The sequence below is a fragment of the Cladophialophora psammophila genome, assembly GCF_000585535.1.
Source record: "Cladophialophora psammophila CBS 110553 chromosome Unknown aczJe-supercont1.1, whole genome shotgun sequence".
NCBI lineage: Eukaryota > Fungi > Ascomycota > Eurotiomycetes > Chaetothyriales > Herpotrichiellaceae > Cladophialophora > Cladophialophora psammophila.
The window spans coordinates 254824-278240 of NW_006912922.1; the positions used below are offsets into that span (position 1 = coordinate 254824).

At 52.7% G+C, this 23417-nt stretch overlaps 11 protein-coding genes across 11 annotated transcripts; 3 read left to right on the plus strand and 8 right to left on the minus strand.

Annotated features, from left to right (window-relative positions):
* Positions 1-784: 784 nt before the first annotated feature.
* On the minus strand, positions 785-1688 carry A1O5_00083 (uncharacterized protein; the record flags this gene model as incomplete). Its single annotated transcript, XM_007740704.1, has 2 exons — positions 785-1294; positions 1350-1688. 2 exons carry the CDS (start codon positions 1686-1688, stop codon positions 785-787), a joined length of 849 nt encoding a protein of 282 aa, XP_007738894.1.
* A 749-nt stretch (positions 1689-2437) lies between these two features.
* A1O5_00084 (1-(5-phosphoribosyl)-5-[(5-phosphoribosylamino)methylideneamino] imidazole-4-carboxamide isomerase) lies at positions 2438-3439 on the plus strand (the record flags this gene model as incomplete). The annotated part of the gene is made up of 3 exons (XM_007740705.1): positions 2438-2737; positions 2878-3064; positions 3153-3439. The coding sequence occupies 3 exons, from the start codon at positions 2438-2440 to the stop codon at positions 3437-3439; spliced, it is 774 nt and encodes a 257-aa protein (XP_007738895.1).
* A 7-nt stretch (positions 3440-3446) lies between these two features.
* Positions 3447-4652, minus strand: A1O5_00085 (uncharacterized protein; the record flags this gene model as incomplete). Its single annotated transcript, XM_007740706.1, has 2 exons — positions 3447-4076; positions 4194-4652. 2 exons carry the CDS (start codon positions 4650-4652, stop codon positions 3447-3449), a joined length of 1089 nt encoding a protein of 362 aa, XP_007738896.1.
* A 749-nt stretch (positions 4653-5401) lies between these two features.
* On the minus strand, positions 5402-5681 carry A1O5_00086 (uncharacterized protein; the record flags this gene model as incomplete). Its single annotated transcript, XM_007740707.1, has 2 exons — positions 5402-5594; positions 5656-5681. The coding sequence occupies 2 exons, from the start codon at positions 5679-5681 to the stop codon at positions 5402-5404; spliced, it is 219 nt and encodes a 72-aa protein (XP_007738897.1).
* Positions 5682-6579: 898 nt separating this feature from the next.
* On the minus strand, positions 6580-7021 carry A1O5_00087 (uncharacterized protein; the record flags this gene model as incomplete). The annotated part of the gene is made up of 2 exons (XM_007740708.1): positions 6580-6774; positions 6842-7021. 2 exons carry the CDS (start codon positions 7019-7021, stop codon positions 6580-6582), a joined length of 375 nt encoding a protein of 124 aa, XP_007738898.1.
* Positions 7022-7420: 399 nt separating this feature from the next.
* Positions 7421-8290, minus strand: A1O5_00088 (haloalkane dehalogenase; the record flags this gene model as incomplete). Its single annotated transcript, XM_007740709.1, has 1 exon — positions 7421-8290. One exon carries the CDS (start codon positions 8288-8290, stop codon positions 7421-7423), a length of 870 nt encoding a protein of 289 aa, XP_007738899.1.
* Positions 8291-10394: 2104 nt separating this feature from the next.
* A1O5_00089 (enoyl-CoA hydratase) lies at positions 10395-11228 on the minus strand (the record flags this gene model as incomplete). The annotated part of the gene is made up of 1 exon (XM_007740710.1): positions 10395-11228. One exon carries the CDS (start codon positions 11226-11228, stop codon positions 10395-10397), a length of 834 nt encoding a protein of 277 aa, XP_007738900.1.
* Positions 11229-12649: 1421 nt separating this feature from the next.
* Positions 12650-14263, plus strand: A1O5_00090 (homoserine O-acetyltransferase; the record flags this gene model as incomplete). Its single annotated transcript, XM_007740711.1, has 1 exon — positions 12650-14263. One exon carries the CDS (start codon positions 12650-12652, stop codon positions 14261-14263), a length of 1614 nt encoding a protein of 537 aa, XP_007738901.1.
* Positions 14264-14426: 163 nt separating this feature from the next.
* A1O5_00091 (V-type H+-transporting ATPase 16kDa proteolipid subunit) lies at positions 14427-15159 on the minus strand (the record flags this gene model as incomplete). Its single annotated transcript, XM_007740712.1, has 4 exons — positions 14427-14884; positions 14941-14953; positions 15014-15031; positions 15094-15159. The coding sequence occupies 4 exons, from the start codon at positions 15157-15159 to the stop codon at positions 14427-14429; spliced, it is 555 nt and encodes a 184-aa protein (XP_007738902.1).
* Positions 15160-16134: 975 nt separating this feature from the next.
* A1O5_00092 (uncharacterized protein) lies at positions 16135-19988 on the plus strand (the record flags this gene model as incomplete). Its single annotated transcript, XM_007740713.1, has 3 exons — positions 16135-19350; positions 19408-19839; positions 19902-19988. The coding sequence occupies 3 exons, from the start codon at positions 16135-16137 to the stop codon at positions 19986-19988; spliced, it is 3735 nt and encodes a 1244-aa protein (XP_007738903.1).
* Positions 19989-21951: 1963 nt separating this feature from the next.
* On the minus strand, positions 21952-23277 carry A1O5_00093 (uncharacterized protein; the record flags this gene model as incomplete). The annotated part of the gene is made up of 1 exon (XM_007740714.1): positions 21952-23277. The coding sequence occupies one exon, from the start codon at positions 23275-23277 to the stop codon at positions 21952-21954; it is 1326 nt and encodes a 441-aa protein (XP_007738904.1).
* Between the last annotated feature and the right edge of the window lie 140 nt (positions 23278-23417).

Genomic DNA, 23417 nt, shown 5'->3' on the forward strand with positions numbered 1-23417 from the left:
AGTCGATCGATTTCTGCACAGCATCTGCGGAAGGATACAAAGTACGCGATTCGTGGCATTCCACAAAGCTCAGGAAATAAGCCTTCCATTAATCTCATGGGGCACGTTGACTCCTGAAACACATCTCCTTGCCCTGCGCCTGTGGTTGCGGCCAGCGGCCAAAAGTGGCGTAATCGCAACGAACAAGGCCAATCCTGGCAAATCTCCGACAAGAGATCACTCCCTTTACGGAGGGATGGACTCGAGTCGCGAGGAGCCCGAAACAGTCAACGAGAGTTATCACCACTTACCGCATCCGGCTGCGATGGTTGCTGTCCACCACGCATTAAGGCCGGAACCCAGGTCATTGTGAAACAGTTGGAGAGAGGAGACCTCGGATGCTCGTCTCGCACGCCCATCATGATGAGTCCAAGCTTTGGGGCTTATAGAACCAAGGCTGAAGCAATGGTGTAACACGGAAACCTGTGCTTGACTTAAGCCGCGGGGAGCAGAGCAAAGAAAAGCAACTTGTTTCAGATTGTGCTTTTGGCCCATTGGAAGAGCTCGCCTCGCTGGGCAATGTCACCTTCGTCCATGACAAATATCCCCGTTGGCCCCTTATTTTCCAATGACAGACGAGCGGAAAGAAGAAAATGCTCCGGTCTGGCCAGAGCGCGAGGTGATCACAACGGAGATCCTGGTAAGGTGCAAACCAAGGTTGCCTTTGTGCCGATGCGGCTCAAACAGGAAAGAGGTGGTCCAGCGGGAAGAGAAGACTTTGAAAAATTCTCAGCTACATTCATCACTATCGCCGTCGTGACTTTCCACGAAGTCGAGAAAGACCCTGTCCTTGGATATCAAGGACATCTTTCTTACTGAGCGTCAGAGTACCTCCTCGGAATTTGCCCACGGCAGGGACATCAACGCCGCGTTCTCTTCGGGCGTCTTTAGACCTAGACTTCCCCGAGGCTTTCTCCAGGATGATGCCATTCTCTTGGGCCTCCTTTCTCCGGCTTGCCTCCCGCTCTGCCGCCTTCGCAAGGATGCCCCTTCTATGGGCTAACGGCATCTTCTCTTGATGAAACATGGACCCTTTTGAGCCCAAGGCCTGCATGCGCATGTCTACCACCTTGTGCCGGTGCGTTCCCAGTGTGGATGATGCCTTTGCCTGCTCGAGGAGGTGGGATTCTTTCAGGAGTCGTTGAAGATCAAGATCATGTTTGACATTCAGGACCTCAGCAGCGTAGTCTTCGTCAGCCTGCTGAGCGGAACCTCTGGTAGCCGTACTCTCGATCTCTTTCGGGGGTCGAGAACTCTGTCGTAGCGGGTCAGTGCAAAGCAGCCACCAAGTCCGGTGGCCAGTCACTCACCATGAATGTCTTGTACTGTTGGCGATGTAGTCCAGCCTCTTCTGGCAAGTTCCCCCCTGCGCGATGTTCCACAATCTCAACCATTTCATTCTCGTGCTCTGAATCAGAAAGACCATCCCACTCCGACTCTTCCGCAGGACACTCGGCCTCTCCTTCATCTTCTTGCAGAGGTAGCGGCGTGGTGCCAGTTTCTGGTAAAGGCTCGAAGGCAGACTCGAAATATTTGCGAAATATCTCTCGATCGGCAGTGAAGGGCATTGCGACGGCCTGATCGTTGTCGGGACTGCGCGTCCTCTGGCGAGTTGCAACTGCGACTTCTCGCTTTCGCTTCCCCAACATTGTTGAACAAACCACAGCCCACAGGTGTTGCTTCTTGTTAGCTTAAGCAATCATGTCTCGGACGTCCTTTGGGCAGATGCCAGGGTCAGTATTGCATTGTTGACGGGATGGTCTAAAATTCAGAAGTAACTTCACGTCGGTTCAAAGGTTTCCAAAGCAGCCAGATTTCTTGAATTTTGATTGGCGGGATTGGTCGTGCGCCGCAGCGCTTCTCAAGAAATACCACGACGGACAAGTGATAGATAAGTTTAAGCACAACGTCGTGACTGACAACTGCCTGGCCGTGCAGAACCCGCACTGAGGTGTCGACGCAAGCCCACACCCGTCGCGCAGTTCGAGCGGTCCTTCGAGGGGAGGCACAAATACCGAGTAACCCAACTTGATCTGACTCCTTGAGCCCGTGAGCAAGTTGAAAGCTCAGAGACGAAGAATTTGATCTTGCAGCTAGAATGAGGATGTCAGTAAAAGTCACATCGACGACCATCCGCCCTTGTTGGCGTTGTGCTCTCCTCCAACCTTTAATTGTACATTTGTTCGGCTGCCGTAGAAAATGTATGCCTCTCTTCCCCCCTCCCCTTCTCCCTTCCCCACTTCTACCAAGGAGAGAGAGGGAAAAAAAAAAGAGCCCAAGCGGCGGAAAGTAACTTGATCCTTCCCACCCTTCGCACGTAACAACTATTCTTCAGCATTTGCGTTATAGACAACAATACAATAGTTTATTGGTTTGTCTTGTCTCCAAACCCGCCACCATGACCCGCTTCCGACCCTGCATCGACCTCCACGCCGGCCAGGTCAAACAGATTGTCGGCGGGACACTGAGCACACAAGAGTCCGAGCTGAAGACAAACTACATCTCGCAGCATCCGGCGGAGTACTTTGCACATCTATATCGCGATGCGAGTCTCTTGGGCGCCCATGTCATCATGCTTGGACCGGGGAACGAACAGGCTGCGAAGGAAGCTCTAGCCACCTGGCCCGGGCGTCTCCAGGTTGGTGGTGGCATCACGGACGCCAATGCAAAGGAATGGATTGAAGCAGGCGCCGAAAAGGTAAGCAGGAGAGACCCTTTTGCCGTTGCCGTCTTCATCTTCATCCTCGCCTCTATTCCTGACCCGGGGCACACCCTCCATCCGGGTGATACTCACGTTCCAGAGATCGTAGCTTGTCTAAGGTTAAAAACAAGCAGTAGGTCATTATCACTTCGTTCCTATTCCCCCACGGCCGCTTTTCTCCGGAGCGGTTGAAATCCGTGCTCGCAGCTCTGGCGGACGACAGGGACAAGCTCGTCATCGACCTCAGCTGCAGGAGGAGCGGCGATACATGGTTCGTGGCCATGAACAAGTGGCAGACTATCACCGAGATGGAAATCACCCAAGGTATGTATGCATGTATGTATGTTTGCACGTGATGTGCTGCCCCGACGGCACGCTCTTTGTTTCGATCCACTCACGCAAAGGACCACAGAGAGCATCAAGATGCTCGAACCCTATTGTTCGGAATTCCTCATCCACGCAGCCGACAACGAAGGCCTCCAGCTAGGCATCGACACAGAGCTCGTCAAGAGGTTGTCTGACTGGTGCACCATCCCGGTAACGTATGCTGGGGGCGCACGCTCTGTGGGAGATCTTGACCTTGTGAAGCAGTGCAGCCAAGGCAAGGTCGACCTGACCATCGGCAGTGCTTTGGATATTTTTGGCGGCAGCGGAGCCCGATTTGAAGACTGTATCAGATGGAATGCAGAGAATGCATAAGCGCTTGTCAGGGCTCCGGGGCTTCTTCCATCGCTACATCGAGACCGTCGCCATTGCTGTTTGTCGGACTGTCCATGGGCCCCCGAATGCCTTCTTCTCCTTCGACGCTCCTCTCGCCAGTCACGGCCCCATCAGCATCGGCTGCTTCGCCATCCAGATCCATGTCCTCTGCCACCGCGTCGTTCCTCCGGTATCCTAGCCTAACAACCCACGTCCGACCTTCTCCCTCTCCTTCTACCTCATATCCAGCTGCCGATTTTTCAACGAATTCGCCCCCATCCTTCACCCGCTGCTTCGCTCCCCATTTACACCAACCGGCGGCATTTTTCTTTCCTCTCAGTTTCCATTTTCGGTCCTGATGCATCTTCTCGCTGGCCTGCCTGATCTCTTCCAGCAGGACATCCCAGTCCATCGTCCACGCAGGGGATGCGCCTACTCCTCTGAGCGTGGTCATGCTGTCTGGTGGTGGTGTTGATGACGAGGGTTGGTGTATCTGCGACGGTACTGTGCTCGGAACAGGACCATTGTGTTTCAACCACATTCGCGGTATGGCCTTCGCTTGATAGGTGGGAACTTGCAAAACCTCGTTCCTCTCCCTCCACAGCATCATGCTCGCACATAGAACCTTGAAGTCCAACTACAGGGATGCAGGAATATAGTTAGCATGCGAACCTTCCAGGCAAGTCGATGGTTGCCAAACCATAACGGTGGCAAAGCAAAGGTCATTGAGGTAAGGGAGAGGAAAAGCACACACATTCACCGCCGCAGTCGCTATGCGTGCGATCCACCAATCGAAGTGGAAGCCCATGGTCTGTGGAAGTTTGGCACGCTTCACGACATGATGTCGTGACTTGATGTTGGCAGCGGCGGCGGTATCTTCATCCGAGTCTGCGTCCCAATCGATCGACTCTTCTGAGTCATCGTTTCCATCCGCATCTACTCCCACAATCCCTTGCTTGTTGTTCCCTGAAAGTGGCCTCCCTTTCACGACGCCATGACTGCCGCTTGCCTCGGCGGTGGACTTCAGGCCGGAGGCGAGGCTTTGACGCAGAGGCACGACCGGATGTGGGAGGTGAGATGATGGGCCTGACGGAAAGGAACCACGTGTGACATCTGCCGGACCTGGAGTGCGTGTAGCAGGCGAGGAAGAGAACGCTTCAAGGATGGTCTCGTTCGAGGAGGAGGAGGAGGAGTAGACACGTGGTCGCTGCATGGCTGTTCTGGCTTTGTCTCAAGTAACGACAAACACGTTGAACAAAGCACCCTCGTGATGCACAGTTGTGACCATCTGTCATGAACGATTTCACTGTGTGCCAACGGGGACCCAACGCGGGTCTAAACGATCGCAACGTAGCGGCAGTAAAAGTGAAGCTATGGTTACGGTGGTGTGATTTTACTCGTATATCTTTAGTGGAAATATTCACTTTTGCATTGCTCTCTTATTGTTACCTCTCACTCTCCACAACCTTTTTCATGCAGTGTCTCTTAAGTCGTTGTGGCCAGGGTGGAAGGTGATTTTCCGTAACATTCAAGCGTGTGAGAATCATAAGCAAGGGATTTGGTGGTCATTGGCCAGCTGCACGCTGAGAAAGTGAGAAAGAATGGACAAGCGGATTACAACTAGGTTAGGGAAAATTTCAACACTGAAACGCATTTGGACAGGATTCGAGTTAGGATTTAGAATATCGTTCGATTCAAGCTACCTAATGAGGTACCATCTGCTTTCTTGAGCATGTGTGTCATAAGAAATACATTGCCATCGTCCAAAGCTCATGAAACCGCTGCTAGTGCTCTACCGAGTTGTGCGTGTCCATCAATCGACCACTTTGACCGTGAGGTAAGAAAGTATTCTTAGGAACTGTTGCAGGAAGGTATTGTAGGCCGAGATGTAAACTCGGTGTTGGGACGCTTAGTGAGTAGCAGCCTGCTTATTGCCCTCGGCAGATGCCTATACACAACTTGTTAGACATAGATACAGGGTGGCGATAAAAGGAGGGGACATACAGAGTGCTTGCTCTCGTCGAGCTTGTCGCTAGCGGCGTCCTTTGCTGCAGAAGCACGGGTTCCGAGAGATGCGTCAGAGTCCTTGGCGACATTCTTGTTGGCCTCCTTGGAAGCACCAGAGGTAGCCTCTTGGACCTTGTCACCGACGTAGCTTTGAGGAGACAAGTCAGTATGGTGAGAGACGGCGAGGTCATGGAAAGGCAGCAACGTACTTGGCAGCGTTCTTGACGGACTCCATTGTGGACGAAGATGTAGTTTGGATTTTGAATTGGATTGAATTGGAATTGGGATAGAGGACTTTGGATGATTGTGAGAAGAACAGTGGATGATGAGAAAGATTGGACGGGAAAAGGAGGAAGAGGGAGATACTTATAGTCTGTCAGATCTGAGCGCGGTGTCCCTGCTTGGTGGCTGTTCCTTGTGCTAGATTGCGTTTGCCCGATTTGCCCCGCGTTGCGACTTCACTTCGCCCTCACTTGCGAGTTCGTTTCCTTGTCAGTCTCTCCTTCTTTGAAACGCCCTGACACCCACTATGGGTCCAGTCATATTGCGTATTGCTCGCGGCCCCCCGCCATGAGAGGAACTCGCGCCCGAGGAATCAGCCAGATCCAAGCTGAGGTCATTCGCAATGCCATGCTCTGGCGGCTCTGGTGGCTCTTTGAGAAGTTATGACGTCCTTTGATCTGGTGACACACACACAGACAACAAGGAACGAGTGAGAGCTGAACAAAGAGTCAATGGAAGGTGGAGAGGAAGAGCCCAAAATGTGAAGGAGTGACGACATGCTAAAGGGAGACCCACAATCGCGCTAGTGAGTTTCCACCAATTAGCGCAGGGACATCGGGGCGATCTGTGGCTGATCGTGGCTTGGTCCGTGGCGTTCCGATCTCAATTGGCCTGCGTCATTCGAGTTCCAGGAATTTTGATCCGACCACCTACGAAGTGCCTTGGCTTTATTCCTCTCTACCATGACGTATGTACGACCAGAGAGCAGAAGAAGCATCAAGATTTGCCTTGTGCCATGCGAGCCCCGGGTTTTCCCTTGCGTGCCGCATGCCATGCACCATGAGCAGCCACCACGAGCATCACCACTAGTCACCATGAAAGCTAGCGACGAACGCAGACACCAAACCTCGTCATCCCTCCTTCAAAGAGTGGGATCGCATAGCCTCCTGAATGGGTCTCCCGGTGGCCCATGTTAGACTATTGTGGAGGGGATCGTCCACCGCTGCATGTGAGAGGACAATCAGACTTTCCCATGTGCCATGCGTGTGCTTCACAGTCCTTTCCCATCGCGCTTTGGGCTGTGCGTTGTGATCCTCAGGTAATACCTATGAAGAAGCGTCACCACGTGTCAAAGTCTAGCCTGGCTTAGGGAGAGTAGAGCAATGGACGTACCCGTCGGGGTCGATTAGTCGGAAATCCTTCAGTCCCCAAGGTTGCCATTGGATGTCGGCGTCCAAGGTAAGCGTAGTCGCCATCGCGCTTGATCAAGCTGAAGTTGAGAATGGTGGAATAGAAATCAATCATTCGCTGGAGGTCGGAGGGGAATATTTCGATCCGCAATGAGGCTGGCATCGTGAGCAGAATACCACATAAAAGCCAAGCGTTTGCTTGACAATCCCTCTCTGACCATGGCTCACAGAGTATCGAGAGGACCGGACCACGTCATTTATACTTTACAGTTAATTTTATAGAGGAGTCTCTTGGGACTCGTAATCACCAGGGCTCTTCACCCTTGTGGGCATTGGTTCTGCGACTTCTGGCTCCTCCATGTCCATGGTGGAGGTCATCGAGGCTCAACCAAAGTCTGTCTGTGGCGGCGACAGTGACTGGTACCAGAAAATGCGTCGACTCGATCGCGAAATTCATTATTTTGACTGTCATACTATCAGGGCCCGTATATATCAACCAGACTCGGCTATGTCCCACCATGGCTATCTCTCCATTCAACATCGTGGCTTTGGATAAGCTTGCTCAAAGGCCCCTTTCGGCCAAGAACTCTAGGATCAGCTTTCCCACCTCTTCCGTGTGACTCTCGACCAAGAAGTGCCCACCGTCCAACAACACGAGTTTCAGCTCTTTCACATCCCTCCTAAAGGCTTCTGCCCCAACCGGCGGGAAGATGGTATCGTTTTTGCCCCACACAGCTAGCACAGGGACACCGCCCTCTCGCAAATACGCCTGGAACTTGGGATATAAGGCGACATTAGTGGCATAGTCCCTGAATAGGTCGAGTTGAATCTCCTTGTTCCCCGGGCGGCACATAAGGGCGTAATCGAGATGGTATGTCGCCGGGTCGTCAATCTTTTCAGCCTCGGGCTCACCATTCAGATACTGGCCCTTCGTGGCATCAAAGGACAAGACTGCACCCGAAATCATATCACACAATTGTTTCTCCTCATCTGACCCCGCGTCGGAGGCCCACAGTTGTCGTAAGGGATCCCAGAACGACGACAAGCCTTCCACGTAGGCGTTACCATTCTGGGAGATGATGGCAGTAATGGCCTCTGGTCGCTCGAGGGCAAGACGGAACCCTGTGGGAGCGCCATAGTCAAACACATAAACGGCGAATTTCTGGATCTTGAGAATGTCAAGAAAGGAGCCAATGGTGGTCGCAAGATTGGCGAAGGTATATTGGAATTTCAGGGAGGCAGGAATTTCAGTGAAGCCAAAGCCTGGTAGGTCCGGGGCAACAACATGGTATTTCTTGGAGAGAATAGGAATCAAGTTTCGATATTGGTTTGAGGAGGAAGGGAAACCATGTAGCAGGAGAATGGTGTGGTTGCTCGAGGAGCCAGCTTCGCGATAGAAGACTTTGATACCGTTGGGCAGAGTCGTGTACATTTTGACAAGATGTAAGGGTCGACGTTGAACAGATGTCGAGAAAGTGCTATTGAACAATATCTGCGCTAAGAATTGATTTGGATCTTTGTCTCTCAATATCAACTGAGCAACTGAAAGACATGCCGGGATACCATGGAATACCTCACCTCCATATATATACCCCAGTCTACTGCTGGAACGATGGAAAGAACCAAACACTTCATTGCAGCTTATTTCGAACTATAGCTTATCTAGCAGCACCTTGACGAGCTCCAAGCGTCCAGCTCAGACCATGGTAAACAGACCTATGGAGACGTCATCTGACAAACAGAGCTGCATGAAGCTCCAAGGTACGGTTTGGGAGGAGTTCGCCGAGAGATGCGCTATGACATTCCTTGCATTGGAAGCTCCTCAGAAACTGGTCCCCGAGAGACTGACGGAGAAATTGAGAAGAGCGATTGGACGGCCTAGATTTAATCATGCTGAATGTCCACGGAGAAGATGCAGAGGAAGAAGAGGATACGAGGTCGGAAGAGCAGCGACAAGTCAGTGGCAGGCTGCTGCCGCTTGAAGATGGCTCGATGGGTTTCGGCGTGGTAAAAGTGGCGGGAAATTCCCGAGAATAGCATAATCAGAGACACTGGGCTCGAGAGTAATAGCAGGAGAGCAAGTGCTGCTTTCCGTTTCGGGAAGACAAAACCTGCCGTTAGTGGCCAAGTATCTCGCTCCTTTTCGTCTGCTCAACCAAATCCACCCTCGCCACCTCCAACATCTTGCTCCTTTTGTGTCCTTTCCCATTACTAGCATCGAAATCCTGGCACCTTGGTTACATGCTTCCACATCATCTCGCCAACATGGCTCCATAAGACGCACGCGGCGTCCTCTCCGCCACGTCTGAACGAATACATTTCCTCTTTTGTCACAACCAGGGCCGAATTGGGCATTTCATGAAACAGCAGACCCCTTTCTCGTGCTGCTTTCACTTCAGGCCCATTTGCTGCTTTTCATGGCCTTGTGCCCCTGCCCAAACTATGGAGCAGACCTGGACTGATACCACTTCATTCTAAGGCTGTTCCCCTGACCCTAAACCGAAGGTAGGAATAGCCCGTCAGGCATCAGCCCCAGGTGCGAGGAGAAAGGAGCATAGTTACCTGATCACCATTACAATTGTCAACATGTCTCTGCCTCCCCACCACACGAGTCGCTCGAGCGTATGGATTAGGCAACATTGATCCCTCAAAGGACAACTTCGTGAACCGACAGACCAGTTTGTCCTGCCGCTTTTCACTTCATGCCCGCTTGCTGCTTTCATGGTTTCTACAAATGGTGGAGTAAATAGATGCTAGCATAGGGGTTGCTCCCGCCCCCTGCGCGGCGGCGACGCAGGACATGGATGGCCCCACGCGCATTTTGAAGAAATGAAAAGAAGCGATGCGGAGGGAGATCCTCTTCCAACGAATCCCTGACACGGACTGTCGACGACAATCAATTCGCTCGAGCTTCCATGAAGCCGGTTTTGGTCAGATGAGGCCTGAATAAACAAGTAAATGAACCAGCGGAATGATTTTTGCCGCTTTCCTTTTACGAATGCTTGCTGCCTCGCATGGCGCCCAGAATGTTACGCTCTCATGGATCAGCTAGTTGCTCGTGGCTGCGGAGCAGGTTTCCCACACAGTACATTGTAAATGAACCTAAAGAAGAACTGCCAAACGTAAGGACCGATTGATGTGAAGAGGCCACGCTATAGAAGAAGCAAACAGGAGCTAGAAGAGCAGAGCATGGATTTCCCTTCGCCAAGACCGTGGCCGCCCTCTGAGCATGGTCTTTCCTAGGATTTTTGTGTCTTGGAAGGAAATGCATGCTTGGGATGACTGAGAAACGAATGACTAGAGATCAAAGAAAGCAACACAGCACTGCTGAGAAGGGTGTCCAAAGCGAGGAATCGTACCCACGCTTGTCCTTTTCTTTCCCAAAAATCATTCCCTCCCATAGGTTCCTTTGGCCTTTTGAGTCAATTCTATATGACCCCTAGCGGTGGCCATTGACAGATCAGCCTTTTTCATCAATCCCCAGCCACTCATTGCATTCTCTGATGCATCTGGCCCCCCCCCCCCCCCCAATATATTTACAATTTATGTCTCTTCTGTCCACTCGCAATCTTCTTGAATTCTTCCTGCGGAGCTCCCTTGACAAACCTCAGCATGCCCTCCATAACCTCCCTAACTCCTTGAGCCTCAAGACCTTCCAAGTAGGGCCGCCGGATCAACCCCTTGATCTTCAGAATGGACTCTTGGTTGAGGTGGTCGCCCAATTTATCATCAATTTCCGCCAACACCTGTTTCAGGAAACCTTCGGAGTCGTTCTGGTCTTTTCCAGAGAAGACCTTGTTCACGAAGCCACATGCCACGAGCTCGTCACATGGGATCTTGCGGGACATGATGAGCGCTTCGTTGGCCTTTGCCAAACCCATGCGCTGCACGAGTCCAGCGCTCGCGCCGCCCTCTGCAACCAGTCCGAGCGAGGAAAAAGGCGTCAACAGGAATGTGTGCGGAGCGGCATAAATAAAGTCGCAGAAGCCCAACAAGGCAGCGGACAGCCCCACTGTCGGCCCGTTCAAGGCAGCGACTAGGATCTTCGGGTGGGTATAGAAGGAGCGTGTAATGTCCAAGTTGTTGCTCACAAACCCCTTCAAGATATCATTACGTGCGGCGTCTTTGTCCAAGCCCGGTCCTACACCAGGTCTGGTGGAATTGACATTTGCACCAGCCGAAAAGAATCGGCCTGTGCCTGTGAGCACAGTCACGCTGATATCGGGGTTCTCGGCGATGTCCCGGAGCAGGCAGGAAATACGGTAGTAGTAGGGCTGTGACATGGCATTGAGTTTCTTGGGCTGATTGAGGGTGATGATGGCGACGCGGCCCTGCTGCCTGTAGAGAACTGCTTCTTCCGGGGAAGCCATGGTGACGGGAGGAAGTAAATCGGTGGTCCAGAGAAGTGGGAAGAAGGCAGGTGGTGGGATGTCAAGCGGGAACGAGCTCGTCCTCTTGAGATATGCCTGAAGCTGACCGAAAGGGGTCAGTACGCAGTGACTTGAGGAATGGGTCTGGGGGGCAGCCTTTTCCACCTCTCCAAGAAATGTTGGGGTAGTATAGAGTATATAAAATGTTTCAACTGACCCTCGGCATTGGCAAGGAAGCTCTCGCCTCGAACGGCAAACGGGCACAGCACCGCAGACACCGGCAGCAGACTAATCATGAATGAGGGAGGATGGGACGCTGAGCTGTGGTGAGCGGGAGGTGCTGTGGAGTTTCCAGGGTATCGCGGTTCCTGAGCTGGGGAAACAGCCGAGGTTCCCGGAACATCGACCGTCTCTCTTCCGCAGGAGCAACATACTCAGCTTCTCCCACGGCTACACTGGTCAAATGGAAAAGCCCATTGGGTGCCAGCTCCGTGTTTGCTCTACTCAGCGCAGGGGATCGGGACAATGCGAACGATGATGTGTTGCATTCACCAAGCCACACCCAGCTACATAGGACAGGCCGCGCAGATGTCATGAGGGTTGGCAACAACCATTTTCCGCGGTGCTCATCTCCTAGCACACTGACACCCTCCTCTCAAAGCATTCTCTAGAGGTCGAAAATACGACTCCCCCCTTTCCCAAGGTCCTGATACGAGCGGGCAACTCTGACATCTCATTATCTCTCGGCGCGGCCGTACAGGGAAGTGGGACAGGCTCGTTCGGGATCGTCGAAAGGGCGGGTCCATGACTGACAAGAAAGAGTGCGACCCCAGATACGACGGAGAAAAGTCGACCGTGACAGCCAGCATAACTAACTGGGGCTTTAATAGTAATTTCTGCCCGGTTGTGGTGAACATGTGGCGACTTGTATCCTCTCTTTTTGCCCCTAGTTCTTTGGGGATGCCCAGGGTAGATTGGCATGAGCATGACGATCCTTGGTACCTAAGGAATGCGATTGCTCGTAGCGGGGGCGCAGAGGCACCAAGAATGCCGAGGCTTTGTGGCCGGCGTGATATAGCAGCAGCAGCAGCAGAAGAAGAAGACAGGAGAGGCCGGAAAATCGAGTTCTCAATGCAACGAGGTGTCCTCGGTGTTTTGGGGTGTCACAAGGCTGAGCCGAACTAGGCGACAAGGCTGAATATCGAGGAGAGGCAGGTTTGGCGAGAGCCGTCAACTCTTTTGTTATTGGCCGCTGATGTCGTGATCATTGAGGATGCGCAAGGGTGCCATCAACTCCCTGCACTTTTACCCCCAAGTTGTCAAAGCCGCCAAAATGGATGTCATCCTTCACAACTGTCTCCGGAGCGAGACCCCGCTCCTTCTTCAACCCTCTATCACTTTGAAGTCCCCTCCAGTTCGACATGGCGGTCCCCCGAGGAGCTCAGATTGCTGCCCGGCTCCTCAGTCGAGGCTCTAGGAGTCTGACATCCCATTCCTCTTCACCCATAAGAGAGCACAAGTTCGATCGCTTCGCTCTGAAAACGAAGGCCCAGCGGATTAGAAATGCATCTCTACATACACGAGCGGCCCACCGTGCTCAAGCCGCCACCGCCGAAGTGCAAGAAGAAGAGCCCTACGAGGGACCTGAGTCCACAAACCCAGCAATGTCCTTTCCCTGTCTTGATGCGCAAGAAATGAAGACAGCCGCTTTGCAGGACCGGTCTCTCCAATCAGGACCCGAACCTTCTTACACCACTGGCCAACACATGGTGTTCTACAGCTCGCAACCCATCCTCTTAGATTGGGGTGGGATATTACCCGAATTCAACATCGCTCATGAAACTTGGGGCACACTGAACGCGGACAAGAGCAATGCAATTCTGCTACATACTGGACTATCGGCGTCGAGCCACGCACACAGCACAGAAGCAAACCCGAAACCGGGGTGGTGGGAAAAGTTCATCGGGCCTGGTGCTCCTTTAGATACCAACAAATACTTTGTGATATGCACGAATGTGATAGGCGGCTGCTATGGCTCAACTGGACCCTCTTCGATCGATCCCTCAGACGGTCGGCGATATGCTACTCGATTTCCCATCCTGACAATGGACGACATGGTCCGAGCGCAAGCGCGGCTTCTGGACGGGCTACGTATCGACAAGCTCTACGCCAGCGTTGGTGCAAGTATGGGTGGGATGCAAAGCCTTGCCTTCGGTGTCCATTTCCCGGACCGGGTGGGCAAAATCGTCAGCATTTCGGGTTGTGCAAGGAGCCACCCGTATAGTATCGCCATGCGGCACACTCAACGACAAGTGTTGATGATGGACCCCAACTGGAATAGAGGCTTCTACTACGACAGCGGTATTCCGCCACATACGGGAATGAAGCTTGCCCGCGAAATTGCCACGGTGACATATCGCAGTGGGCCCGAGTGGGAGAATAGGTTTGGGAGACAACGAGCCGACCCCAGCAAACAGCCCGCTCTCTGTCCGGATTTCTTAATTGAGACGTACTTGGACCATGCTGGTGAGAAGTTTTCCTTGGAATATGATCCAAATTCTCTGCTTTATGTTAGCAAGGCGATGGACCTGTTCGACCTTGGATGGGCTCATCAAGAAAGCACTAGATTCCGAAGGCAAAAGAATCAGGAGAAGTTGTTGACCATCCGTGGGGAAGCCGCTATTCGCAATGATCCATCATGCAGTTTGATGCTGCCATCGAAGAATTACGAAGAACAAGTCTCTACGGCGCCACTGGATGAGGCTGTTGCGCCGGGCCATAACGCCGGGCCGCCGCGAGATCTCGTCCAGGGAATGGCGCCCTTGAGCGATCACCCCGTTTTGGTGATGGGTGTGGCGAGCGATATACTCTTTCCAGCGTGGCAGCAAAGGGAGATTGCCGAGACGTTGCAAGCTACGGGAAACAATCAAGTTACGCATGTGGAGCTCGGCGAGGATATCAGTCTGTTCGGGCACGACACATTTCTCTTGGATTTAGAGCATATTGGTGGCAATCTTGGGAAGTTCCTGCAGTAAGAGCATATAGCGTTCATAGCTGCACGATGCGATATATCGTCCCTTGGGCCTTCGCCTTTTATGCTGAACATCCCGGTTCTATTTTTGAAGTACTGGCCTTCTAACCTAAGTCTCCGAATCCGAATACACTCGTGTTCCTCCAGTATCGTCGTCGGGCGGCCATTCAACTCTTTGAATGCAAAATCAGTCCTACAATCAGCCCGTAGAGCCCCAGCACCTCACCAAAGATCAAAATGAGCACCATGCCCACAAATATCCTGCTTTGCTGCATATAACATCTCACACCCATGTCTCCCACAATCCCAATGGCATAGCCAGCTGCGAGGCCGGCGAGGCCGACACTTAATCCTGAGGCCAGGTGCATGAATCCAGTAAATAAGCTGTAATTCTGCTGAGGCGGGGGCCCCATATCTCCGGCGATGAGCACGGCGATGACGAGGGCGTAGACGGCGATGATTCCGGACATGACGACGGGGATGAGGGACTGACGTTCGCCGTTAGACGAGGCATGTGGAGGGGATATCCGTGCACTCCAGACCTTCATGATCAAGTCAGGGCGGTAAGTTCCCACGCCAGCAATTCCGATGCCTGATTTTGCGGTGCCGTAGGCGGCTCCTATACCTGTATGAGACGCTCAGCATCTTTTGCAGTATTCATCCTTTCTCCGAAACCCATACAGCCAAAGATCATCTAGAGCGCATGGAGGGTTAGCAAGAGGGTTCGGGGTTGATTGAGGCTAGCTCGACGTACAGCAGAAGCGATTCCGGCCTACATCATGCTCCGTGTTAGTCTAGTTCGTCCAGCGAGGAATAGTCAGGAAGCGGAATTACCATGCCAAAGAAGGGAGCAAAGTTGGGCGTGAGTTCGCTGCCCGGCCCTTCTGTGATTGTCGTCATGGTGGGAGATTCAGCGACGGATGGGAAGGTGGTCAGAGAAGAGGAAGAGCAGGATGTTGTAAGGTGCAGTAGAAAAGGTGGGTGGGTTGTCGAGCAAGCACCTTGCGGGCAGTTTAACGTTCTGCCGATGATGAAGCAAGCTTGGGATGGAATGGAGTGGGTGGAAAGGAACCTAACAACAAGTGTGTACTCCAGTACTTACCCAGTAGTAGGAGATGCGATGGGATGTGCCCTGCGGCTGGTGAGGCCCTTGGGCTGGCGGGCTAGCAGGCCCACGCAGGCCCTGCGCTCTGTTGGCTCTGCCACTGCCACCTGCCACCTGCCGCCTGCCAGGAGGAAGAGCAGGCGCAACCAATGGCAACCCCAGTATGCTGCCTGGTTTAGCAGCAGTCGATCCTCGTCCAACTGCAGTCGTTTCTCCCCCATCCACCATCCATCTTGAACCATCCCATTCCCATTCCCATTTCCACCGCATGCTATACTGCCTCTATCCATTGAATCTGTTCACCATTACTACGCATTAATTCGTCCATACTCGTTCAACCATCACCATCTGCTTTCTCTCCCTGCTGGCATGGTGAGAGCATGACGCGGAATCTGTGCGACCATCATCTGTAATCTCTGACCATCCCTCATCCACTTCGACCTCCTCCATTCGTGCAGCCCAGCACACACACAGATCCCCAACTTGAATATCGACCACCCGCTGTCCTCCACGGTCAATCCATTGCATCACGCCGACACTGCCATCCATTCCGTTGCCCTTCGTTCTGCCTTCAATATCGGCTCGACAATCGAAAAGTTTGGGGCGGGGGAAATAATTCAAAATCGCGAAGAGAGGAGAAAGAAAAAAAGCCCCCCTGCACACTACGGAGTACACCCTGCAGACCAGATTCTCAGTCGCCACTACTCTCCATGCCCGCTCAATAACTGCACCTCTGCTATATCGCTATTTTCCCTACCCTCTGACCGAACATGGCAGACTATGGTCTGCCCGACTCTCGCTATTATGGTGCAAGACCACCTCCTCCACAGCATGGAGGTCCCGCCGATCAAAGAGATACCGCCTTTCATAATATATTTGGCGGCGCTCCTCCTCCAGGGAGATCCCAGACAATGACAACACAATCTGCAGCTGGCATGTACGATCGACTGCCCAGCATGAGTACCCATCAACAACAACAACAACAACACCAACAACACCAACAACAACACCACCAGCATACCATGTCCATGAGACAGGGCCCCCCTCCACACATGCGTCAGATGCCTCAATCCTACGATCGATCCAACGGCATTGCTCCGGCTCAGCCTTATACCAACGGCGCAAACGCTACAAGAACAGCACCACATAATCCCGCGCCAATGTTCCCTGACCGTCGACCTTATCCTCCGCCTCAGCGGATAGATATGCGGCCCGGTGCCTCCTCTTCCATGTCCATGTCGACCTACGACCGGAAACCCGTTCCCAACCGAATGCCTCCTCCAGCATTGAATAATGATGGATATAGGTCGCGGTCGATGGTGAGGCCTGGGGAGCCGACCGTGGGCTATCGCCCGCCACCCAGCAGCTTCCAGCAGGGTACCGCCAGTGCTTTTAGACAGCAGCCTTATGCGGGAATGGGTATGGGTGGTCCAAGGACAACCGCTCAGGGCAGACACATACCTGAAAGAGTCGATGGCGATAGATCCATGTCAATGGGGTCGTACGCTTTGGATCGAGATCATACCCAGCAGTTGACAAGTGGGAGAGTCGTTCCTCACCGTCGCCGAGAATCAGAATCAGACCCTTTCGCAGACCATTATGCGTCTCCTAATGGTTCCTTTAGCTCCACTAACTCTCCAGCATACGGCGTCACCCCGCGGTCACGGCGCCCCAGTGAGGGAAGTAACCCCCCGCGCGCTGTATCTGCCGCTTCCGCCGCCTCAGCTTCGTCTGACTTCACGTCGACAACCACCATGAATGGCCCTCGCAACGACAGTATGATGAGTAGGCCGACAGGTTCGGCTCATTCATCAGCCAGCCAGACCACGACTGTTGTCCAAAGAAAGTCCCCCCTTGTCTATCCTGCGCTGCTGTCACGTGTTGCGAGCGCTTTTCAAGAGAGAATCGGCGTTGGCGACAGAAGCAAGAATGATCTCTCATACAAGAACGCCTTTACAGGTGCCGAGGCCGTCGACTTGATCGCCTACATCATCAAGACAACTGACAGAAACCTTGCTTTGCTTCTTGGACGAGCACTCGACGCCCAAAAGTTCTTTCACGACGTAACCTATGAGCATCGGCTGAGAGACGCCCCCGGAGAAGTCTACCAGTTCCGAGAGACAATGGGGGAAGAGGCGTCATCTAAAGATGTCAACGGTGTCTTTACCTTGCTGACAGAGTGTTATTCTCCAACTTGCACAAAAGATCACCTCTGCTACTCTATCGCGTGTCCTCGGCGGCTGGAACAGCAAGCGCGCCTGAATCTACGGCCACAGCCCGGATTGCGACATTCCAACTCGAGAGGAAGCTTACACGGCGACGAGGACCAGGAGCAGAAGCTCTGGATTAACAGCGTTCCCAAGGAGGTTGCAGACAAGATTGATGACAGAGAAAAGAAGAGGCAGGAAGTCATCTCAGAGATCATGTACACAGAGCGTGACTTTGTCAAGGATTTGGAATATCTCCGTGATTTCTGGATACGACCACTTCGTGGTGCCGGCAATGTCATGTCTCCCATCAAAGAAGAGAGGCGAGAGAAATTTGTCCGCACCGTGTTTGGTAACTGTCTGGAGGTCCTGGCAGTGAATGGCCGATTTGCGGAGGAGCTGTCGAAGAGGCAGAAAGAGCAACACGTGGTACACTGTATTGGTGACATCTTCAACAGATTTGTCCCGCAGTTCGACCCTTTCATCAAGTACGGCGCGAATCAGATGTATGGCAAATACGAATTTGAGAAAGAAAAAGGCGCCAACCCAGCCTTTTCACGGTTCGTTGACGAAACTGAGCGCCTGAAAGAGTCCAGAAAGCTCGAGCTGAATGGTTACCTTACCAAACCAACAACGCGACTAGCCAGGTATCCACTCCTGCTGGACAATGTATTGAAGTACACAAAGGATGACAATCCGGACAAGAAGGAAATTCCCAAAGCCATTGGTCTGATCAAGGATTTCCTGGCTCGGGTCAACGCAGAAAGTGGCAAAGCTGAGAATCACTTCAATCTACTTCAACTGAATTCACAGCTCAAGTGGAACGCAGGAGAGTACACGGATCTGAAACTCACTGAAGAGAACCGCGTTATTCTGACCAAGATGAGCTTCAAGAAGTCTCCCACCGACAGCGCAGAAGTTCAAGTATACCTCTTTGATCATGCGGTTCTCATGTGCCGTGTCAAGAATGTCAACAAACGAGAGGAACTTCGAGTATACAGGAAGCCGATTCCGCTGGAGCTCCTCGTTATTGCCGAGATGGATCAAGTTATTCCCCGCCTGGGCCTCGCAAAGCGCTCCTCGTCCAGTCTCATACCCGGCACGAAACCATCCGCGTCAAGCACTCCAGGTCAGAAAGAAGTGTATCCCATTACTTTCCGGCATCTTGGAAAAGGCGCATATGAGCTTCAACTGTATGCTACCTCCATCACTCAACGCAAGAAGTTTATTGAGCTAGTGGAAGAGCAGCAAAGCAAACTCCGCGACCGAAGTAGTGCCTTCTACACCAAGACCATCTTGTGCGAAGGTTTCTTCAATGCTCAGAATCGGGTCAACTGTCTAGTACCAACAGATGGAGGTCGCAAGCTCATTTACGGCACTGATAATGGGATCTATGTCGCTGATCGATGGCCAAAGGATAAGTCCGTCAAACCGAGGCGCATTCTCGACGCCACCCAAGTTTCACAAATCGACACGCTGGAGGAATACCGACTACTCCTGGTGTTGTCAAACAAAACGCTTACTTCATATCCATTTGACGCATTGGATCCGAATAATCAGAATCCACTGGCGACGAGACCGCGCAAGATCCAGGGACATTCCAATTTCTTCAAAGCTGGAATTGGATTGGGACGACATTTGGTGTGCTCTGTGAAGACGTCGGCATTATCCACTACCATCAAGGTGTACGAGCCCATGGACGATCTTACTAAGGGTAAGAAGAAGCCGGCAATCAGTAAGATGTTTGCCAGCGGCCAAGACGCTCTGAAGCCATTCAAGGTAGATACTGCTTGAGTCAAAGATGTGTGATAGTTGGGCGCTAACAAACCCCTCTAGGAATTCTACATCCCCGCCGAGTCGACCTCGGTACACTATCTGCGCTCTACACTCTGCGTCGGCTGTGCTAGAGGCTTTGAAGTTGTCTCGTTAGAAACTACCGAACGACAATCCCTGCTCGACCAGGCCGACACGTCGCTCGACTTTGTGACGCGCAAAGAGAACGTCAAACCCATCCACATCGAGCGTCTCAATGGCGAATTCCTGCTCAATTATTCCGACTTCAGCTTTTTTGTTAACCGCAACGGTTGGCGTGCAAGGCAGGACTGGAAGATCACGTGGGAGGGAACACCACAAGCGTTTGCACTGAATTATCCGTACATCCTGGCGTTCGAGCCGTGTTTCATCGAGATACGGCATATTGAGACGAGCGAATTGATTCATGTGATGACGGGCAAGAACGTGAGGATGTTGCATTCGAGTACGAGAGAGGTGAGTCACGAACATTGGACCCGCTGAAGACGGTCATGCTTGTGCTAACGGCCTGTGCCTAGATTTTGTACGCTTACGAAGACGAGACCGGCGAGGATGTGATCGCCAGTCTTGACTTCTGGACCCAGGCTCAAGGCCAAGGTAGTTAGAGCTCGAGAAAGGATGGGTGGCCAGATTGGAAAACCTGCTGTTTCAGCTTTAGCCCTTTTGTATTTTGCTTGCTTCACGTATGGACGAGTGGGCTACATGTCAAATTCACGAGGGCCTTGCAACGGCCCCAGGAAAGGGAGTTGGAGACACCGATCTGGCGCCGATGATTGGGGACGGGACGGGATGGGACGGTATCGACATCTGTTCACACGTGAGTGGAAAATGGGTGTCAACAAACTTCAGGCGCCGAGATGAAACGGAGAGACACGAGACACATGGACCAAAGGACGAAACTAGCCTTGAGTGTTGGGAGGAATCGACGAGCTGGATCGAGCGGCCAGAGCCCTCAACAAGAAGGGTCCACAGAAATCCAAAGCGAGCTTTCACATTGAGATTGAGTGCTATTCTTAGTCTTCTACTTGTGGTCTTCCGCCGGTCTCGTAGTAGGTGGCAAGTGCTGTGATCCCCCTTCCGTTGCTCAACTCCTCTGCTTTCTGACGGACCACGTATCGCTTCTGATGGATGTCACGTCGGCAAGGCTGGGCGCGCACTTTCTGCCCAATTGCTTATGTCTGACGAGGCTTGGGTCGGGGGGTTTCATTCTCGTGTTGGACCCCTCAACTCGTGCGACAGTTTTCTCATGAGGCTGAAAATGGACAACGGTGGACATCTTATCAGTGAAACGATATTGACCAGAAGAAGCCATGTCAGCGACGCCGGCTGAGATGCAGAATGTCTCGCACGCGGAGCGACCATCGGGTCAGACTGTGTCTTCAGCTACGATTGAGCCCAAGTACCAAGATTCAGGCTCACAGACAGCAGTGGAGGTCCGAGAACGACCGGAGAAGTAATCTCGAGCCTCGTTTAGTGTCTTCAGACCGCTACCGGGGAAGTGGTTGATCGAAATGATCGTGGAGCTCGCTGCACTCGTCGCTGCGGTGGCCTTCGGAGTCTACGCTGTTAGATCCGTGACACTCTCGACGAGGGGAAATATATACAGCAGTTAGGCTCTATAGTCAGTATAAACGTCGAATCAGCTTACGCTACTCACGATCTATCTTAGTAGCCCGGTATCTGGGGATAAGGTGAGCAATTGGATCGTCAAAGGAATATGGGCTGACATTATGGCATTATGGAGCAATATGATTGCTGCCGTCTACTCTTAGGTGCTTGAGGGCGCAGTGACGGTCGTCCCTAGTGTAGCTTCATTCCTCTTCTCTCGGGCTCCTTTCGAGACGATGACCACTCGAAACGATCGAAACTTCTACTCCTTTTCCTTCTCCATCTTTTTCCTCGCGCTCTGCATCTTTAATCGCGGTGATAGCAGGCGCCCTAGTGGGCTCTCTTGTCTTGATCTTGCTAGCGGCCGTTTACTGGATATGCTTCTTGCGGAAGAGGAGGTCATCAAGAAGGAGCGCCGTCCAGGGGTCTGCGATGACATAGGTGGGCGTTGGAGAAGAAACAGAAGCCCCAACGCCACCGCTGCCGGTGCAAGACTTTGAACCAACGACCCGTGAACGCCGCCCACGTTCACGTAGACTCCGACGGGTGGTGACTGGCTTCAGGGAGATTTTTGTCAACTCCAGAGTCACAAACTGTGAGGAGTGACACGGCAGCAACAGAGAAGCAATAAGACAGCCGGATATGGTGAATGACACGGTGACCATCGAAGGTGCACGCGCAGCAGCAGGAGATATCCCCGGTTATGGTCGCTTTGGTTGTAGATTGGCAGGCGGAGGAACCTGCCATGTTGATGAAATACAGACAGAAGACGGACGCAAATGTGCTCGGTACGTTCTGTCTCTTTCACCTGCCAAAGTTCACTCGAGAACTTTATGAGCCGCCCCGCCTCTCCCTGAGAAACAGTCCGCCGTCCCAGGTGATCATGGTCATTGATCTGGTTGGGTGATTGCCCAGTTTATTCCCTTGGGCCCCCCTGTACCTCAGCCTGTCCTCGCCACATCAAAGCTGGAACTTCGTCCTCGTCTTCTCCATCTTGGCTTTCCATTCCCATTCCTGTCCACTTGCCCTTTGTATTCTCTTATCTACCCTCCTCAGTTTGAGCGTCATTCTAGGTCCTAGTTCCTGCAATCCAGCTCTGATGCCTTCCGTGCCCCTCATCTCCTTCCCATCGGCGCCGACCACGGATCTCTCTGTTTCCCGCTTTGCACGAAACATGTACCGATGGCGGCGTAGGAAGATGTAGTCACGCTGATTGTGCAGCGTTAGGACCTGCCGGCCGTGTAGCTCCGGTGTGGCGGGGAAGAGAGAGCGGAAGAGCTGGGCCGTTATCAGGCCGAGCGGGGTTGTAAAGTTGTTCAGGATCAGTTCAGGAACGTGGTCTGTGGGGCGACCGTGGCCAGGGATCTGTTTGCCCGAATACCAATTCGAGATGGTGAAGTGGAATGTTGGGCCCACGGGTAAATGCACAACAGTCATGCCTGAGGGCTTCTTTTGATTCTCTTCGAGGACGATGACTGACGTGTATCCGTGCTTTGCCGCAAAGGCGGAGATTTCACGCACAGAGAACTTATACCCGTACCGGTGGGACGAGCGGCGAATGTACTTTGAATAAGGGAATAACGAGGTGAGAGTGGCAGCTTCATCGTGCAAGGTCGAGTTTATCGATGTGGTGATTAAAATTTTGGGTGTAGGTGGAGGAGGCGAGTCCGGGGACAAGAACAGAGTCGGGAATTTCGCAGCAAGGGCCGCGGGAGCGAGAGAGAGGTTGGTTGAGGTCGTTGAACGGGATGGTGAGCTTGCGCGATCTTTCAACCGAGTCGTTGAGTAGTTGAGCTGAGACTTTGAGGGCAGAGGGTCCTGGGTATCCTCGTCCAAATCTGCGGGTTCGAGATCGTCCTCGTCGGGGTGATTCCCGTCGTCGTCGCTGTCCTCCAGCATGGAGTCGTGATCTTCATCGCCCTCTTCTTTTCCTGCCATGTCATCCGCCTCATCCACACCCTGCTGTAATTCTTGTTCCTCACCCAACTTCCTTCTCTTCAGCCTTTCCACATCGTAGACCATCCCCAGGCCACCATCTTCAGGCTCGTACGCGATTTCATCGTAGACCCGTTTCTTGTCTAACGTAATAGGAACATTGCGCCGCAGCCGCTCTTCCCGCAACCTCGGGTTCTTCGCCTCTTCCTTTTTGCGACTGAATCTTTCGGCCCTTTTCAATGCATCTCGCGCACGTTTCTGCTTGACGTGGAGATCCTGCCTTCGCTGCTTATTAGAAGTTTTGAAGGGGAGAGCGGCCTTGTCGGAGAGTCTTGTGGTTCGAGGGGGCATTTTGGAGGGTATGAAGGTCTATGGGGGATGAGATACTCGTGCCGAACTGGACCTCAGAGCGTGGTGAAGAGTGACCGATGTGCCGCTGAGAAAAAAGTTGGGTGGGGAAATGTGTCTCCGAATGCAGCAAGGCTGAGTGT